Below are 21044 nucleotides of genomic sequence, written 5' to 3' on the forward strand. Positions count from 1 at the left end.
GCCTGAACATTTAGAAATCAATGCCACGTAAGCAAAAATATATCAAAAAATACTACCTCCAAAGACCAAGTACAGGCTGCCATCTCTTTAACATCCTTCGGTTATCATAAATGAATACCTTTAAGTTATAAAAGAGCACATATTCAGATTCAAAATACATGTATGTTGGCATCTGGGTTACACTATTATCACATTTACATTTAACACGTTTTTCATTAGCATAAATAGCCAAATGTGTGTACATGAAGTGAATGCAGTACAGACAATTCCCGATTTACACGATCTCCTTCAATTTAGTGTTTTACTTTTATTAATTAAACAAATTAATATTAAATTAATATTAATACATCAATAAGTTTCCCCGGAGAATTTTACCTTGTGAAGTCGGTAATACGAAAATACTGCAGCTGAGTGGATGGATGCTATTATCTTACGTTCCATGAAATAATAATTTATTCTACAGCAAGTATGATATAATGAAAAAAGGATATAACAGCTTAATCGGTCTACCGTCCTGCTTCTGGCAAATTGAAACATATGTCCACAAGGAAAATTAAAATAAAATAGTGTTTATAGTTAAAATAAAATTATTTTGATTTTATTTTAATGATTCTTTCCGATAAAGTTTAGTCTGTCAGACTAAATATTGTCGCTGAAGGATTGTTGAACAATTCGTGTTTCTCCTGGATTGTTCATGGAATCTAGGATAATTGCATGCAACGTCTCAGTATCCGTGCTTACAATATGGCTAGCTTCAAATAACACATCAGAATTAAAATACTGAAGATTAAAGTGTGGAATTCAAATTTACTTATATACGTCATCACGTTTCTATAGATCTAACCTGATGAATAATCAACGCTCATTAGCTCAAAGCGGAAGTTTATTTAACCGCAGATGTATTTCTCAATACTAATTTAGAGGACAAATCAGGAAGCATGTTACATATATAAGCCATAAAATCAAAAACGAAAGCATTGACAATTAGTTGTCATTTAACCGCCCCCCCCCCCAAAAAAAATGCATAACATTTTGTAATGGTATACGAATTTAGAATCTGATATGGCATTCAAAATCCACATTCTCAGAAAGAAACCGTATTTAAATTTAAAGGTCTAAATTTCGTTTATAAAGATCGTATTATAAAAGACAGGGTTCCATCGACGAATTACTGCAGAAAACCTGTACATGTTAAGGGGAGGGTAAAAAAGTAATTTGTGCTACGTGCAAGTGTTTCTTCGGGTCTCTTCACCAATGCGGAAATAATTAGATCTACAAAGTTCTGTTGCGTAAGCAGGTGTGCCAGGGGCAGAATCGCTACAGTAGCTACTACAATGCAGCAGGAATACAGCAGGAATCTTAGTAAAGAGTTATCTATAATCTTTGGACATTAAATGTGTACTTTCCTCCTACTATCTGGATGCAGTTAAAATAAATCTTTAAAAAAAAAAAAAAAGAAAAGAAATATATATCTAAAAAACTTATTAGAAAGAGAGCCTTCAAAGTTACTGTAAAACTTAGGTTTTACAGGAACTTTGTTTTGTAATATTCATATAATACAATTAACTTACATCAACCGAAATATTACAGTAAAATCTTGATATTCATAATATAGTTATGTTTTACTTATCCTATTATGATCCATTGGAAAATTACCAATAACAAGAATATAAGAGGAAAGAAAATTTAATACCGTCCTGCATATTAAACTTTAAGGGCTGAAATACAAGACATTCATTTGAGTGACTGCCCTTCAAATAAAAATATATGGCAGTACCTGAAATATTACCTCTTTACTTGAACATATGTTAAACTAAAATAAACGCATTACTACAGCTCCCAGAACGAAATTATTATGATCAGTTAACAGAGGGTTTCTTCTTACGAAAATGGCCTCTACCAAGAAATTCTTTGATATTAATACGATTGAAAAATTATCCAAATATGTATTCAACATAACGCCTAAAGAAATATTATACTTTGGATAAATGTTCGCCATAAGTGTGACGCAGACGATAAACGTACATGCGTATTCTTTAACAGGCAAACTTTAATCATGTAGACAGTGCCACCTACTTAAAATGTTAAAAAAAAAGTCCATTTAAATTCATAAAAAAAGTTGTGGAATAATGCCTAGTAAGTAATTAGATTTATCAAATTAATTGAAATCAAATTCAAATAACTATTGTGTAATTTCTCGTACTATTAGGAGTCAATGTTTGTAATCGTTGGCCTTTATGTGAATAACAACTGCAGTTGAGTTTACCTTTACCTGCGAAAAAAAAGGACCTTTTAGAACTATCTGAAAGTTGGTTAAAATTAAAACTTCAATTAATATTGGGGGGTTTGTTATGAAAAAAAAGGAACAAACCCATCCATCTTAAGGCATATCACACGGACCTGCTTAAAGTTCCTTTTTTCTTTCTTTTTTCTTACTATGTGGAAACCGATTAGTATGGTAAATTTTTGCGCTTTACCACATCCTTGGACAAGGATAGCGCACAAGAGCGCGTTCTCCAGAATATCCGCAGTGGTAGGTGCATGCTCCGGGGAGCGCATGATGACGTCATGTCACACGTCTTCTGCAAAGCACCCTATAACAAACTGATGACGTTTTAGGGAATATGAGAAGATGTCGATTAAAAATCGATGTCATAACCAATAAGATTTGTAATAAGATTTTTCCGAGGCTTTCCTTTTTACTAATTGTGTCACGAAGTGTCACAATAAAAACAAGCGAACAAAGAATTAAAAAAAAAAAGAAACAAACAAAACTGCCGCTGTGTGGGTGCGCGATTTTCAGCTTTGAAAAAAGTTTTATTTTGTATTCCAGGGCTATTTTAGAAGATAAAAACTACTTTTCTAGAAACTATATAATTAAAGATTAAGTAATATTTCATCATTTGTGTTTTTCTGCCGATGAATTCGGTGTTTTCGGAAAGTGCGCATCAGGGTTGAACATGGCTGAACGCGTTTCAGAATGCGCGTTTCTTACATTCCAAAGGTCATTTGACATTGAAATCACAATCATGGATATAAGATATTCGGTTCGTAAACTTTTAAATCCGTTTTTTAACAATTTTTCGCCAAAACCCAACGAGTTTTCAAATAACATGCGCCATGTCGATTTTTTCGGGAAAAAACATTAGGAAATTGATTCTTTCCTTTTCTTCAGTTGGCTGTTGATGGCCATAAGGTACACTTCTGTGTTCTAATAGTATCCCCATATGTTATCTACTATTTTTTCCCAAAAAACTCGATTATCTGTTTGGAAACGGAGGCTGGAATACACCTGAAGTTAATATTGAACGAAAATGGCGCAGACTCCGTCTAACATCAGATAGCTGCCAACAGGAATTGTAAAACATCGTCCCCTTCCCTTATATCGGTGCCACGGAATTTGTACTACAAAAATATCAGCAAAAGTTCATTACGTGAAGGATTTTGAACGGATAAACAATCTATAAAATGCGAACACTTACCTGATATGTTTATCGATAACAGCTTCGGTGAGTCGGAGAAATTCGACCTCTCGGAGCGTTAGAAGTTATCTGTTGACTCAGGATGGGCACAGTGCGGACGAGGCCACAGGTATCCGTTGCCTCACTTAAACCAAACTTGTGAGGATACTGCGTCATTTCTCCAACGTCTGCACCTACCTTCCCTGGTCGCCCACTTAATAGAGAATGCGCTAGATCACGTTAGCATTTCGTCATGCCGTATCTGTCCTACGTTTTGTTTACAAGCGGCGGCGCTACGTTCCGATTTCGTCCGTTTTGGCCGAGGATCGTCAAGAGTTTTACCGGGAAGGTGAGGCAGAACGTAGATAGTTACTTGGATCGTTCCTTTTGCTCCTTTCGTTCGTCTTGTTTTTGACTGTTTTAAAAGATTCGAATGGTTTCTCCATCTGTTCTTGTTGGACGCATCTTCGAACGAAACGTTAATGGCAAAATTCGTTTTTCGTTTCGGCGGGATCTCCACTGTTCCCAATTGACGGACAGAACTGCGTCATCAGCACATTGAGAAATTGTGAAAACAGGAAAATGGAAGAGTTTCTAATAGAGGTTTTCCTCATTAAGATCACCAAGTGGCTTGCGTCACCAGCACCGAATTAGATATCGAACTGACAAAAGTAAGTGAGTGGTGTTTTTGCGGCTAAAACATCGGGCAGTGGAATACTGACAACTGCGTCACAGACACGCTCCTAGGTTTCTTTGATTATTAAGGTCACGTGGATGGGCAATATGCCAACGAGCAGCTTCAGCCAAGAGCACGTGTAAATGCTACTGTGCCTGTGTATGCTTGTGTATGCGCATGCACCTTTTCCAGGGAATAACAGAGATGTTCGCATACAATAAAAAGAGAAAAGTCCAAACCAGAAACTGCAAAGCTGAAATTCCAAAGAATTATCGAACTAGATTCGCTTTATGTAGCTTTTTTCTTTTCTTTTTTTTTTTTTTAAAGATAAGTGCATCAGTTACGAGAAACGAGAGATAAATTTGCTAATTGACGACGCGCACAAAATTATTAGCGCAACTAAAATTAAAAATTCGTCTCATTTGGAGGAGACAGATGACAAGCTTGCAAAAACGATTGGTGTAATTGGGTACTCGGTGACAATTGCCTTCTAAAAGTAACATAAAATAATAATAGATTTCTGTTAGTTTGAAATATATATTTTTAAATAATTCGATAATTACATCAAACATTTTTTTAACTTTTTTAAAGATAATTTTTAGTGCACAGCCCTTGAAATTATTTTTATTAGGTGTGTAGAAAAATCTAGTTTATTAGCATCTTATTTATTCAGAAACTTATTAATATAGCAATATTAAGTTTGCTATAAAAGCACGAAATCTCACTGCAGAGAAAGCTATCACGAATTGCCTCGCTCCTGCACTTGCTTGATGCCTGTATCCTAAATTTACTTGAGTTTTATAAAATAAAAAATGTCATCTCATTAACATCGCTTGATTATTAAAGTTTTAATCATAAGAAAGCGCTAATTAAGATATGTAGTGCACAATATAATACACAGTAGAATTCCAGTTATCCGAAATTTCGATTATCCGAAATTTTTTTACCTTTTTTTTTTCCTTAACTCTAATTTCACTAAAAGAAATTGGCATGTTTAATATTTAATTGTGAGAAACAAAACTGTCTCATGAGCATAATAAAATCATGATTCCACTTATATAAATCATTATTAATGAAGCAAAGAGCAAAGGTCGTACTATACATTTCATTCATTCATGTATAGTACGACGTACACTGATAAAAAGCATAAAACTTCACTGTTAAAAAAAATAAAACCGTAAAGATTTACAATTATAAAATTAATGAAAATAAAACTCTGTGTAATAGTTAATCTGTAGACATTTTCGTTCTTGGACAGTTTTATGCCTCACATCAGTATGGTTGGTGTCAGTGGAGTTTGCATCGATAATTATAATCTACCAGGCCTGTTTGGCCTGTTTTTTTACTGACACGAAAACATAGGTTTTTTATACTCCTTGTTGTTTAAATTTTATTTGTATAAAGCCTCAGTTGAACTTTACACAAACAGATTTTTTTTCCGTGCTATTTGATGAACTCTGTAACAGATTCTTGGACATTTTAATACCAATGAACAAAACTAGAGAAAAAGCATGAACTGCTCATTCGCTGTAGGTTTTCGTAACGATCCAGGTTATCACTTTTTGTCAGGTGAGGAAACAGTTTAACCATTAAATACTAATTTGAATCAGACAGAAACTGAAAATGAAGAGGGGAACATTATGATGAATTCTGACACGGAAGCAACAGCCAGGGAGCATTTAATGGCATCTAGATAGGTCTTGGAAAGGCCGAATCGTAAAAAGAATTTGATGGAACAGACTCTTGTAGCATCAAAAGAAAAAAAAAAAAAAAAAAAAACAGACTGAAATATTTCTAACAGCAGAACGTTTACACTTATTTTATATGGTGTACACTTGTGCACAATTACGTGTCGTTCAAGGTGCAGGTGGTGTAGCTGCACCAGAGGCCCAAAAATAAAAGATAAAAACGAGAAAGTTATATTAAAAAAATAAATGATATTGCTCGTGTGACGTGTCATCATATTTCTGATAACCTGGCTTCTATTATATATAAACATATATGAAACTATTCCCGTGGATGATCAGAATCGTATTCGGGCATGAAACTTGAGAGAGGGGGGGAGTTATTCTGGAATCCATGCACACGTGAAGGGAACGGAAAACCAGAAGGAGATGATATTTAAAATGTTAAATCATCAATTTTGTGCCCTAGTTGGTAGAATCGCCGTCCTCCCCGCACCGGGTAAAAAAGACTTCAGCTCGAATCCCCTCGATGACGTGAGGAATTTTTATAAGCTTTTTTCCCAACGTGTTCCCAAATGTTCCTTCGCCGACCGGGCTAGCCGAGTGGGTAAAGTACCTGCCTGGCAACCCAAAGGTCGCGGGTTCGATTCCCGCCTCGGGCTTGGATCAAAGTACATACTGCAAAAACGTTGGGAGGTGCAATATGGCCACAGAAGCCGATGCGCCAACAACTACCAAATCAAAAAAAAAAAAAAAAAAATGTTCCTTCAGGAAATGAAGAATCGTGGAATACTTTTTACCAATCTATGAATCCACCGACGGAAATATTTTTCCATTCTTCTAACAGAGTAATTTTTAACCGAGGAATTGATGGTGGTGTGCATGAATGAGAATAGATTCAGTTCCTCACATCTTTCGAATTCGTCCCGGCTGAGATCAGGACTCAGTGCCATGACATCAGTATCATATTATTCCTTCAAACGAAGCCATCACACACCGAGATTTTTAGGGGTTGGGAGATTGTCCTGTTAAAGAACGTAGGGTCTTGTGTCATTAACTTACATTAACATTGAAAGAATATCATTATCGAGGATGGCACAACACAACACAACACAACACAACATTTCTCACATCATAAGATACCAAAAATAGCTATCCGTCTTATAGCACTTCGCTAAAAGTAGGTTTACATTCTGAGACTTGTTCCATCTCAAGCAAGCTGAATGCTGATGGGATTCTTCCTCTTGCTCAGACTAAGAACCTGAGGGGGCACAGTTTCAAATTGATAGTTGTAGAATAGATGTGCGTAAATTTTCCTTTAGCCAGCGGGTAGTTGATTGGTGGAACAGGCTTCCATCTTTTGTTGTGGAAGCTGATAGCCTAAATAAATTTAAGGTTAGCTGGACCGGCATTTGGAACGAATGGAGGGGTGATGGGAGCTGTTTTTTTTTTTTTTTTTCTGAAGCTGCATAAGCTTGCTTTCTTGCATCGTATGCCTCTACTAATGCTAATGCTAATCTTATGAAAACAGAGTATATGTCGTTTCAGAAAATCCTTTTACACTCTTCCAAAGTACGGTTTCTTCTAAGAACCATAGCAATGTACTGTCTCTGTGCTTTCTATCATCTTTAGTGATGAAAGATTTTTGAGCAACAGTCTTTCCATAGACAACCTGTTGATGCAATGCGCTGTGCGCAGTACATATTCACTCTGCGAACTGCTCATCATTTCTGCTTCCAACTTGTGGTCGATGTTTTTCCAGACAAGAAGTTTAGCACGAAGACTTTTGCCGGAACATCAGGCTTTTATCCTAAATTTACTTAGTTTGTTTTACCTACTGCACCATCTCGCATTTCTTCCAGATATTAATGGAAAACTTGCATATCTAAAAATAACCTAGGAAAACTAATAACGTATGCTGAAAGCATTAGCTGTTATAACAGTCTCCGTGCAATACTCTCCACCAGTTTTTCGTAAATGTCCTCCGATATTTTCCACCATTTGGCCTTCATAGTGGCGACCAGTTCAGCTCTGTGTTTTGGGCAGTCTTCCCTCACACGCACTCAACAATCTAATTAATCTCAGAGTTTCTCAGCCCAGTGTTGACCTGAATAATTTTCGACGCTCATGTCCTCTAACTAGCCCGTCGCTTTTCGACGCTCGTATTCTCAAACTAGCTCGTCAGAACGCGAGCAGTATGATGCGGAGCGTTGCTCTGCTGATACAAGTTCGGCCGTTCTCCGACGTGCTGCCACAACGTAGGTAACACATTATTTTCCAGGATGTCTAGGTAGACCTCACTATTATTGCTTTATCTAAGCCATGTAAAACAGAACTGCCCTTGGCTATCAGGCTACCTCCGCAACTTCATTGTCGGTACGATGCAGTCCGGCAAGTAGCTTTCTCCGGGTATCCAGCACGCCCGCCAGACTGGTGACTCCAAAGCTTGCTGTTGGTCTACAGTCCAAGAACGGTGGGCTTTACACCAAGCTAGACTGCATCTGGCATTAGTAGGGGTAATAGTAGCTTGTGGGCAGCTACACAATTGTGGCAACCCATATTACACAGCGTCCTGCACACAGAATTGGTGCTAACATGTGTCCCAATCGGAACTGAGGGTCTGCGTGTGCTACGACGATGTCGACCTGCGTTTCGAGTGGATGATTCTTTGCAGGGCTTTCCTCTCAGTTCTGTCAGCTTTGGAGATTTTCAGGGTCGTTTCGTGACCGTTTCAGCACCATTCCGCTTCCATTTGTAGGTCACATCTCGAATCGTTGACCTAGGAATCATCAGCGCCGTTGAATTATCACGTGAAGACTGATTGCTTACGTGGCATCCTATTATAATTCTGCGCTGGATGCCCTTTAACTCCATCGATCGCGGCATCTTGCATTCACAGTCATATTACTGTCTCCTCGAAGGGCTGCTAGCATATTTTTAATTGTCTAATACGTGGTGCTTGTGTAGGACATGGCCAACTATCAACAGATGCTACCAACCATTAACGGATGTCCAAATATTAATGGTAGGTTAGTATGTTGTCCAGATATATCTCGTCACTTGGTTGTTCAGGTGTTTACTTACCCACTGATTGTATCCCACCTTGGGTAGAAACGTGGGTTTCTCGTCAGGGTAATGGCGTGCCTTTTAAATAAAGAGCAATATTCTTCTCCGTTGCGGGAATGCTTTATATTTCGAGTAGTGTAACACCTAGGCAACTTGTTGTGAAGTACCTTACAAAATGATCTCAATGTACTAAGTACCATACCTAGTTTTCTAATTGCTACGCTTACAATGTGTCTATGCCCTGCTTGTATGATAACATTTTATAAAACCTTATTGCACAAGCAGGATATAGCATTCTGAACATAGCAATGTGAAAACTAGGTATGCTAATTACATGGAGCTCATTTTCGCGCTGACATTTGCGCTCTTCAAGCAGCAAAGAAAATTTCCTGTTCTCGATTAGCGCATAACAGATGGTTGGTTTTTGATGAACTTGTTTGTTTTTTTTTGTTATCAGTTTACTAAATATATAACTCATGAATTATTACTTTCAACTGTTATTGAAATCCAGGCGGAAATAAGTAAAGTACATTACAAAAACGTTAGCGCATGTTGCGATCCGCGGTACGTGTTGCTATTTGTTTATTTTATTAAATCACAGAAGATCCATGAAATACAATGGCGGACAAAAAAACTTCATCACTTGTGAATTTTACATATAATGTGTTTTGCGCTGCATTGTCGGTCGCAGAAATGTTCGAAATGCATATGTTAGATGGAATATTCAGGGTGTCTCAAAAATATTGGTACAAACGTTTAGGGGAGGTAGGTAACATCTAAAGGAATGGAATCGCATGCCTTTAGATGTTACCTCTCAAATATTTTTGAGACACCCTGTATATCTCTGTGAATGAAATCAAATAAAAAGACTCCACCTGATATCTGCCCAATACACTTCATTACATTTTATTGCATGCGTAATTAATGGAAATATGAGAAATCATGCAAATGGAAATCATGACACCAAACATACATTTTATTCATTTACGTGTACAAACTGAAATGACGAGTTAGGGTAATAGTATTATGTACTGTAAATCAGCAAAATAAGTCCTCAATATTTTGTTGTTCCTCCTCGAGCTGCAATTACAGCCTTGCAATGATCTAGCATAGAGTTAATCAACTTCTGGATATGCGGTTGCACAATTTCGTGGTACCCCACCCTTATAGTGCTCTCCTGCAGCTGAATCTTACTTGTTGGCTTCTTCTGAGCAATTTTAGATGACATTATGTACCGGCAATTTTCAATAGGGTTTAAATCTAGACTTGCCGGGCTAGTCCAACACTGTAATGCCAGTTTTAAGCCTTGTAAGACAAGAAGACAAACTCATCATTAAATCTAAATAGCATAAAACTTACCAATTTTGCTGTGTGGCAAGGTGCTGCTGAGTCCTGTTGAAAAATGCAGTTTTGGACGTCTGTGTGGTGATCTCTAATGACGGGTTTCAAGCACTCCTCCAAGATAGTAGTGTAGGTTTCTGCATTCACTGTTCCGTTAATAAACTTAATTCGCCCCACCTCTTTGCTTGTTAAGCATCCGCAGACCATCTGACCGGCGGGGAACTTTACAGTCGGTGTTATGCAGTCAGGATGGTATGCCTCCGATTTTCGTCTTCTGACATATCGCTTCCCATCCGAGCCATGCAGTATGAATTTCTATTCATCAGAAAAGATGACGGTGTCCCATTGCACTTTTGTCCATGAAACATGCGTTTTAGCCCAAGCAAGTCGCTTCTTCCTCATTTGTTGGGTCAACAAGGGCTTCTTCTTCTTGGGACGATAGGCAATGCAGACTACATTCCGAAAACGGCTTTGGATAGTTCATACTCTTGTTTCAACACCAGAGGCCATCCCAAAGTCCAGTATTAGATCAGGAGCACTAGCATGGCGACTACAAAGGCATAGCCGTTTCAAATATCTATCTTGGGAAGGCGTAATCACTCTCTTATGGCCTGATCCAGGTCTTCTCTTCACATCACCGGTTTCACGCTTTAATTTCAGCACCAAGGATACTGTTGACTGGTGGCAGCCTATTTTATCAGCGATAGCACGCGTAGAAAGCCCTTCCTTGGACACTTTTTTTTTTCTTGGTGTCAACTGAACATGTGGAGCCATGCTTACACTTCCGCAAAACAGGATATTAATGAGCGTGTATATCTTTCCAACGCCATATTTATAGAAACGATTGATGCAGTTATCGATTGCAGATAACGCTTCTATTGCAATCTGACGCAATACCTTTGCTTTGCGACAAACAAAATGACTACAAATGTTAATTTTTTTAAGGTGATGCAATTTTTTTTTTCTCGCCACTGTACGTGTTTCATATAAATTTTTATTAAAAATAAAGGAGGAAATAAATAAAATATTACGTTGTAAGGTATGTGAAGTGAAGTGAAATTTACTTTTATATATTATTAAGTAATTAATTAGAAATTATTTAGTAACAATATAATTATTTACTTTTCACTTCTATTGATCACAGAAAAAGAAAAAAAAATGCAATTTTAAGTTAATTTAAATCCCTGAAATGTAACACACTGCGTACGTCACCTACCTTGTTAACCCTCATATTAAACAAGATTTGTCACGACACGGAATATGAAAACCAGTTTTTAGATGAGTACTTTTAATAATATTGTTATACAGTGTTGAGTGACATGACATACTTTAACCAGAAATGACATGTATAATCAGGAATAAAAATAATGACTCTACCAGTTCATTAAGAGGTGAGACTTCGTGGGATAAAATACACAGGCCATCAAAATTAATTGCGCACTTATGCATATTATTTTTGCATTAATAATAAATTATTATTACTCTAGTTATAGCTTACTAAAGTCCAATTTTATTAAACTCTAGTATCCTGTATGACTTGAATTTCTGTAGATGTTTAGAGCATTAGAAAAAAACAGAAGTGGAAGGATCAATGAAGAAGAAGAAAAGTTAGTCTAGTAAGTTCCGAGTTCAACCACAAATGGATCGATTAGTTGAGTGTTCTGACTCATTAGAAAGAGGTGGAATTGCAGGTGGGCAGTTCAGAATAGCAGTGTGGCCACCGAAATATCTGTATAAATATATAGCAGTTGTAGGGAGTGAAGTAAATTTGGTATGTTATAGGGAATGAGTAAAGTTTGTGAAAGGAGGATCATTAAATAACTTGATTTGCTCTATTTTGGACATTCAAGTATTAGAGAGGTTCTAAGGGTACCCACATCCTCTGATGTGGGTGGTACCTTTTAGATGTAAAATACTGACTGATAGGAGATTTTACTCGCTTTGAGAACTCTAGTTTTCTGGTCTTTCCTTCTGAGTCCAAAGACTGAATGTGAAGATATGAATCTGGATCCGAAAAATCTGAATGTGGAGATATGAATCTGAATCCGAAAAATCTGAATGTGGAGATACGAGTGGCCACAGTAAAACTTCAAAGTTTCGTATGCTTTGCACTATGCCAATTGACAGTACACTATCAATTAGCATAGTGCAAAGCATACGGGACTTTGACTGTGGATTAATGTAAGTCGGTTCTTTGGGACTGAGAGTCACGTTACGTATTCTTCCTGTCTGATAAAAGTGTTTGAGCATAGAATATGGGTGGATAACGCTTACTATTTGAGTGTGTTGTCCCAACTGTGAAGTCGGGACAACACAATCAAGTAGCAAGCATTACTCCGATCTCAAATCATTAATTGAGGCGGGAGCGATTTATCCTCAACGGATAAATTGGAATTAGGGCAAGGGCAAGATGGTTCTCTTCATTAGTGAACCTTATGAATGTTTTGAGTTGAATAAATTTTCTTAATAAATATGTGATGTGTTCATACCTAAGTATCCCTTGACTTTTGCCAGCATTGTGTAGGTGCTCTCTCTGTGTTATTACTGGTAGCTATACCAGTCTCTTTTTAATTGCAAGAAAAATGGCAGGATTGGGCTTTAGAAGGATTGTAGTTAACTTAATCTGTGTTTGACCACTGGAGAATTACTTGCAGATCAGAATTTAAAAAAACTGATGGTGGATGTTGATGGCAGAAAAGTTATGGCAGCTTATGCAGAGCAGGGTCTTATTTCATAAAATCATTAATATATTATATAAGGGTGGGTGAAAGAACAGAATCTTGGGGAACTCCAGTTACAGTTAAGAAGTTAGAAAATACCCAACTACCATCCCACAAAGTGGACATTCAAAGAGGAAACTGGCTACTTAATTGCAACAACCGAAGGGAAGACCGTAAGAAATATGGAAACTTGATTAGAAGGTGTTTGTATTAAACCTGATGGGAAGCCTTAGAAATATGGAGAGCAACTATTTGAGTTAATCCAAAGTTTTTACAATTTTGGCACCGAAGGGTAACAGCCATTGGCGAAACTACCACACCGTCAGGTACGCCACTGCGGAATAATTGGGTTCTGATTGGTTTGGTATCATTGTTAAAGAGCACGATATACCGTTCGAGTATCTCGGGGGAAGGGGATAGAATATGTAGTTTCGCCTCTGGCATAAACGTTGATCGCATTGAAACTGTCAAGGTGACATTTCAGAACATGTGGTGGAAATTCCATGCGATGTATGCGTATATTTTACAGCAAAATCCCGATTATCCGCGGATTGAAATCCCGAAAAATGAGGGAAAAACTCGTAAATGTGCAACTGGAAATTTTTTTGCATACATACTGTATTCATAAGATGATTTGGCATAAAATTTAAAACGTGTAGTACATTATTTTATTTATTTTTTTTTTTGAGAAAGGAACTCGTGAAGTTCGCTTTTTTATTTACTTGTTTGCCTTACTGCGAATGGCATTACATAAATTTTGAAGCATCATCTTGCAAGCAAGAGCGGCATCTCATAGTTGTTTTCCCTGTAGTGGAGTCAAGAGTCATTAAAGTCGACAGTTTAGCACATTTTCATGTTTATTAATGAGCTGAAGTTTTTATTCAATAGGAAGAACAATCCTTTTCCGTTTTAGCATGATTGACGTACAGGGATTCAAGGAAAAATACTCAGTAAAGAATGTTCAGAGTAACCACATAGAGGTAAAACAGAAGGATTGTAAAACAGAAAGTGGCTAGTGGACAAAGAAAATGAGAGGGATGAGGTTTCTGAGAATTTAAGGGTCTTGTCTACAGTACCATTACAGAATGTTAGCAAACAATACTGATTACATGTAATTATTTTTTGTTGTCCAACTTAGACTTTCGTGGGCCTCAGAGACCACGGTTTAATCTGTAATCCAGATAATCATGAGTCTGCTGTGTACTATTAAATAATCACATTCTTGTGTCACGCCTCCTTGCATGATTTTATGTAGAATGCATTTTACACAAAACATTTTGACCTTTTGTTCTGTAAAAAAATGTCAAAATGTGACTTCTCACGACGAACAGCAGTTGTCAGTCCATGATCCACCTGAAGTAAAACTGGCTCGTCTCATCATAAGATTGGAAATATACAGTCAGGACTAGACTTAGAGTCCAGGGGGCAATTATAGTTACTATGGTCCTAGTAACTGGGACCATAATAACTATAATAATATAATAATCCTAATAATATAATGACCCTGCATACAGTTATTGATCTGGGGTTCGAATCAAATTCTAATAAAAATATAGCAGTCCTATTGCACTGGACAACAAATTTTAAGCTTTCGATTTTTTTTTATCCTCCCGAAATAGTACATCTCATGTATTTCGATTAGCTGAATTAAAATTTAAAATCAGATATCACCTGACACCCAGAGCTTTAGAGAGGAATACAGGTAACGCTGATTGGAATTCGTAATGAAATTTTAACAAGTGTTACAATAAATGGCATAAAAATATAGTCGTAGTCAATTTTTTCTGTTCAGTTTTCATTTTTCTATGATCAGAAGCATCTCTAATAATGTCTTGCAAAAAGTCAGCCAGCATACTGGACTTCCACTTTCCTTCATAACGTTTCTTCCTGGTATCTACAGTATATCGTAGTAAATTAATAAGAGGAGTTTACCTCAATATAGTACGTGGAACACTTCCGTATGATACCCTCCAGAAATTAAAACGGAAAAAACGAAAAAATCGACAACTTACCGGTCCATTAAAGTAAAATATAAATAATTAAAGTAAAATATAAATAATTAAATAATCAATTTAACACAATTCAAAATCAATTCAAAACAATTAAAATTAAAATTAACGCAATTAAAAGAATAACGAAAATATTCAAAACGATCTTCCTTCCTGAATATTTTCGTTATTCTTTTAATTGCGTTAATTTTAATTTTAATTGTTTTGAATTGATTTTGAATTGTGTTAAATTGATTATTTAATTATTTATATTTTACTTTAATTATTTATATTTTACTTTAATGGACCGGTAAGTTGTCGATTTTTTCGTTTTTTCCGTTTTAATTTCTGGAGGGTATCATACGGAAGTGTTCCACGTACTATATTGAGGTAAACTCCTCTTATTAATTTACTAATATTATTATCAACGTAGAACATATTGAGTATTACAGCTCTGATTCATACTATCTAAGTATATCGTAGTGAAAACGTTCACTATGTATGTTCATCACTGACATATCCAAAGTTATCTGGGCAAAACTTCTAAATTGGAATGGAGAAAGGGTATTTCTAGAGACGTATTGCAACCGAGATTCGGTCAATCATAATTTGGTAGGCTTATAGTAAATTCTCAATCAAAATTTTATAAGTTAGTGACAGTGCAAACACAGAGCAGCCAATCTCTGTCTTCCTTGTTGTTTCACAAAATACTTTCACAAATTGGAAAAGGATGGCCGAAGGATAGATGTGGAGAAATTTGCATTTAGCCAGAAAGTAATTGATTGTTGGAATAAACTTCCACCATATGCAATGCATGTTGGGCAGAGGACAGTATGAAACATAAAAAAAAAAAAAAAAAAATTAAATGTCAAAATGTCAACACCTAAGAAAACTTTGTTAATGCAACTTGTTTTGATCAAATCTCTATTTAAGTTGATGATTACGATGATTACCATCTGAGCTTACAGAAAGAAAATGGACTATATTTTATATAGACTGTATACAATGAAATACAGTCCATATACACTCATGAGCCAAAACATTATGACCGAGTGGACGCATCCACATTAGGAATGACATCACCGACCGGCGAAGTATATATAGTGATGGCACGGTAGTGCCTTGGATTTCGTCAGTACAAAGCACATGCAGTGAGGAATGGGAGGACCTGATGGAGCTTGAACAGGAATAATTTGCAGCGCTTGGAAGGCTAGGGGAAGCAGAATCTTATAAACCGCAAGCATTGTCGGCTGTTCGACCATGCCTGCGGTTGTGAAGGTGTGGCGTGGTCTGAAGAGGGACAACCATCCAACACGCCAGGACGGGGAGACCACCACGGGTTGACAGTCGAGGTGAACGGCGGTTGGCACGTGCTGTCCGGGACAACAGGCGGCTCATAGTCCCTCAATTAACGGCAGATTACAACCAGGGAACACAGAGAAATGTTTCTGAGCACACCATCTAGCTGACACTCTTCCAAAGTAGGCGACCTGTTCATGCGCCGATATTGACCGACTGTCATCCACATTTTCGCCTGTAGTGGGCACGGGAACACCATTCCTGGGCAACTGGATAAGAGTCGCCTGGTCTGATGAATCAAGGTGCCAGTTCCATCATGCCGATGGGCCAGGACTTATTTGACTGCCAGTGAACAGGTACAACATACTGCACAGTTTGACGAAAACAGGTTGTCCGCCCTGGTATCATGGTTTGCGAGATGTTTTCATGAACATCACTGGGTCTCCCTCATCCTCATTTCACTACACACATATACACCTATATATATTTTATAGATATGCGTACGTATATGTATTTTTTTAATTATGTTATTTCCTTTAATTCTTTTTATTACATTTTTTTTTTTTTTTTTGCTGGTATCCTTAGTTTAGGCAACTATGGGTATGGGATTTTTGCTGGCACCTACTAGAATAGCACTGCCTCCAATGGGTGTAAGATTTTTCTCATCAGGGCAGGCAGTGATTGTATAAGGTACAGGTGATCGTCTTTCTGGTGGCAAAGTGGTCAGAAACAACTAAACAACGCACACTACTGCTGTATATAAGATACTCTACATGTCTTCCTCAGCATTCTTTTGGACCAAGTTTGGCCCTACATATGACCGTGTGTGTCCAGATGGCACAAGATTCTTTCAACAAGATAACAAACGGCCCCATGTCACAAGGCCCACATTGTGCAGGAATGGTTCGAGGATCATGTCGAGACATTTCGTATGGCTTCCAAATTCCTCCGATATCAATCACATTGTAATTTATGGGATGGGGTGGAAAGCAGCATTTGCCAGTCCACATCAGCGTAATAAAGCAATATCAGCATAAACTTGACTTCAGGATTTAAATTGTGAAATAAATTTATTTCTCAGAAAAGTGAAAAATGAATGATTTTTGAGATTGATACAATGCATACCTACTTTTTAGATAAGTCATTCTACCATCCTTTTGAAAAATAAAAACATGTTGTCACCAAATAAAGGCTAAATTTAATATGCATAGTAAATGTTTTTGACACAATTGATATCTGTCAGGGGCTGGGTTTGAATGACAGTGGACAAACTCAAGGTTGCAGTGAACGGGGTCTTCTATCGCATGGTTGAGCTGGTCTACGAATTCCTTCAACGTGAAGATATTCTTCGGATAGAGTATTCAGCTAAATCTTCGAAGCTGAATCCCATATCCTAGAGTCCTCCATACGCCAAGATCTGCAATTTAAATTCAAATTTCGTGAACTTTAAACTCACGGAATCTTTTGGTGTAGGGACATCTCAGATTCCTGAAAAAGAATTGCATAAATTGCCAAATGGATTCCAAAAATTGAATATTTTTAGTTGTTCTTCGTGGTAAAAAAAAGTCTGTTCAATGTTTAATCGTAAGAAACTGAATTGTGGGCGTAACTGTATACACTCTTAATTCAATCATGCGAAGGCTTTGCTGTTAAATCAATAATGAGGCGTTCTCTTTGAATATTGTCATCACTTCCGCATCCTTTGTTGGATCATAGAAGTTTGTACTGTAAGATAACAATAGACACTTTATCACTAAAAATAAACAGTCAATAGTCATGCTTCACATGTTTTAACAAGTATTGTTATAATAATTTATTTGTACGACGAAAATTGTTAAATAAGGGAGGCAAATTCTTGGTATCTTGATTATTCTTTTCAGGAAGATTAGTGTTATCTTGGTGGGTGTAAAAATTCAGAGAAGACAAAGACAAAAAAAAAAAAAAAAAAACACCTTTGTTCTAACTTAAACAACAACTATTGGGTCTCATACTGTTGTTATTACCACAAAATTTGGTGAGGAAAAATAAACTTCATGTCACGTCAACTAGGAACAGTACCTTTATTCGTAAAATCTGCAAGTAAAAGCAATTGTAAAAGTTCAAAGAAGCACTACAGATTTGAGTAGTAGGAGCTGGTATGGATTATGGTTTAGAGATTTTAGAGTCTCAAAGAAGAGCAAGGGGTCATGTTACACGCCAAGCTAGACGAGAAAGAGTATATTTGTAGAACAATGCTTAACAGTGAGAATTATTAGAGTCTGACGTCTGTAGTTAGCACAGTAGTTACCATCGTTGTCGTTCCACGCAGTTTAGAAAAGGCCTAATTTCATCAGCATCAGCAGCAGAAATCGCCTCATCATCAGCAGCAAAATATTTTCCACGAAGAACTTCAGGAGAGGAAAGAGGAAAACAATTCGAGGTTATAAGGTCGAGGGAATAAGCAGGATGCAGAAATATTTCCAACCCACATTCGTTGATACACCTCACTGCAGCATGCGACGAATGCGGAAGGACCTTATCTTGGAGCAGGCGCACACCTTTTGGCAGATTTTCTCGTCTTTTTTTCTTTTATGGCAGCATGTAGCTTTATGATTTATGGTTGGAATGATATTTCGCTGTCATAGTACAGTCCTTTTGAAGGTAATCTCTTAGCATTACATCATACTGATCCCATAAAACTGACAGCATCACGTTGCCAGCACTTGGTTATACCTATGCCCTTTGGGGGATGGTGATTCTGAATGTTTCCATTGTTTAGACATTTGTTCAGTTTTGGGATCATAGTGATGGATCCAAGTTTCATCAATGGTGACTAACCGTGAACAACAAAAAAAAAAAAAACCTCTTGCTTTTCCTGGTACATCGGCAACGTTTCATGTGCACACTGTGCCCTTTCCTTCTTCTGGTAAAGGGTCAGAAGTCTGGGAATCCATCTAGCAGACACTTTGTTCATATGCACTATTGATGGATGATGTTCTCCACAGACCCTACGCTAATTTGGAGCTCTGCAGCTAGTTCTTTGACGCTAATACGACGATCTTCCAGATTAATGCCTCAATTTTTGCAACTCTCTCTTCTGTTACAGCAGTTGCTTGGCACCCTGGGATTTCTTCATCATGCACTGAGCTTCTTCTACATTTGAATTGTTTATACCAGTACTCTCCAAACTTTTTTGGTCGCGCACCCACATTTTACTTAAAAGAACTGGCGCACACCCCGGAAAAAAAAATTAAATATGTTTGATATATTTTTTTTATTTATAAATCATTTGCATGAAAGGCATTATATCTAAAATCACATATAATTTTAAAAGATCACAAATAAAAAAATACAAAACAAAGTTAAATTGAAGTTCATGTACAAAATTATAATAAATCATTAATGTAACGAGTGTGGTAAATGTAATGCAATACTATTTTTTTTATCTAGAAATAATTTACATGGTATGCATTATATCTAGATTATATATCAGTGTGGAAAAGAGCCCTCACGATTTTATTGAGGATTATCTCGCGCACCCCATGGATCATCTCGTGGATCCCACTTTGGAGACCACTGCTTTATACCAATGTGCAACAACACTGTAACCTGGGCAGTCTTCTCTACAAACAGCGACCGTTTCTTTGTGGGTTGTTTGCAGAAAGAAGAACTGAATCCCTGATTTGTATTCCACTTTATTCATTGTAACACTTCATTTCATTTGGCGCTGGAAAAAAAAATTGTCAGATTGAAACCAAAATTTATGTGGTTGCTATAAAAAAAAAATCTATCACAACTACTTCTGGGTGAATACAAATTTATTTTATTTTATTTTTAATCACTCTCGTAAATCCGAAAAGTGTAGCGGATGGAAGACCGCAGCGATGGAGTGCTTCATATGAAATTCTTGAATGGAAAGCGGAGTGAGCAGGGGCATTGTCATGATGCTAGCGCCAATTGCTGAAGCTCACTTTTCCAGCCATTTTCTCAGAACAGCATCTCCAATCGCCGTAAAATTGTTTTGTTGTATTTCTGGTTCACTGTGTTTGATCACTGTGAGACAGTTCCAAAATTAACAATGCACCGTGAGTCTAATAGCAAGCTAGTCCATAAGCAAGATTCCATAAGCATTTTGGAATCCATTCCAAAGTCCATTCCACTGAAACGATGACTGGGTCTTGTTTCCGGCTCATAGTTCATGATTCATAACCAGTAATGATGGAAGTAACAAATTATGAACCAACATTAACAGCACTCTGTAATTCATCAGTTTGGATTCGAGGCACAAACTTGGCTTAAATTCGTCGTATTCCAAAATTTGTGGAAAGTAGTGATTGTTGTTGGTTTTAGGCGCATCAGCGACTTATACCATCTTGAGCCATTGTGTATTATGTCTGTACAATTGTATTCGTGAGCCAATTCGTATGTTATCGGACTTTAAAATTGGAATAATGGCTTGCTCCCTCCACTGAGTTCGACTAACATTGAAGTTCTTCACCTGAACTATAGATTTGTATTCTAGGTTCGAGTCACGCCGTAGACGTGACTCGAACCTAGATTGCAAACGACGTGACTCGAACTCAGATTACTCCAAATGAGTGACAACTGGCTTAACCACTGTTTGTTACTATACTGTTAAAGACCAGTGTCATTAAGATATCAGGAGATTTGGGAAATGTGGGAGGGGAGGCAACTGTATGGAAATATAGTCAAGTACTTTTTTTTTTAAAGCATTTTTAAATTGTTAGTGAAATTAGTTGGGATTAATGACATACTAATTTACTCCGTCTCTTTCCTCCTCTTCTAGATAGTGATGTACCTTTGATGGG

At 37.1% G+C, this 21044-nt stretch overlaps 1 protein-coding gene across 1 annotated transcript in view; it reads right to left on the reverse strand.

Moving 5' to 3' along the window:
* Positions 1-639: 639 nt before the first annotated feature.
* The window catches only part of LOC150080094 (general transcription factor II-I repeat domain-containing protein 2A-like), a 32273-nt gene continuing 11868 nt past the window's right edge, over positions 640-21044 (reverse strand). The window contains exon 3 of the mRNA XM_090381667.1: positions 640-780. Within this exon, the coding sequence (XP_090237793.1) occupies positions 640-780 (141 nt within the window). The remainder of the gene's footprint in view (positions 781-21044) is intronic.

This window comes from Mastigoproctus giganteus, chromosome 9, assembly GCF_048544385.1.
Source record: "Mastigoproctus giganteus isolate SK-2022 chromosome 9, ASM4854438v1, whole genome shotgun sequence".
In the NCBI taxonomy this organism is placed as follows: domain Eukaryota; kingdom Metazoa; phylum Arthropoda; class Arachnida; order Uropygi; family Thelyphonidae; genus Mastigoproctus; species Mastigoproctus giganteus.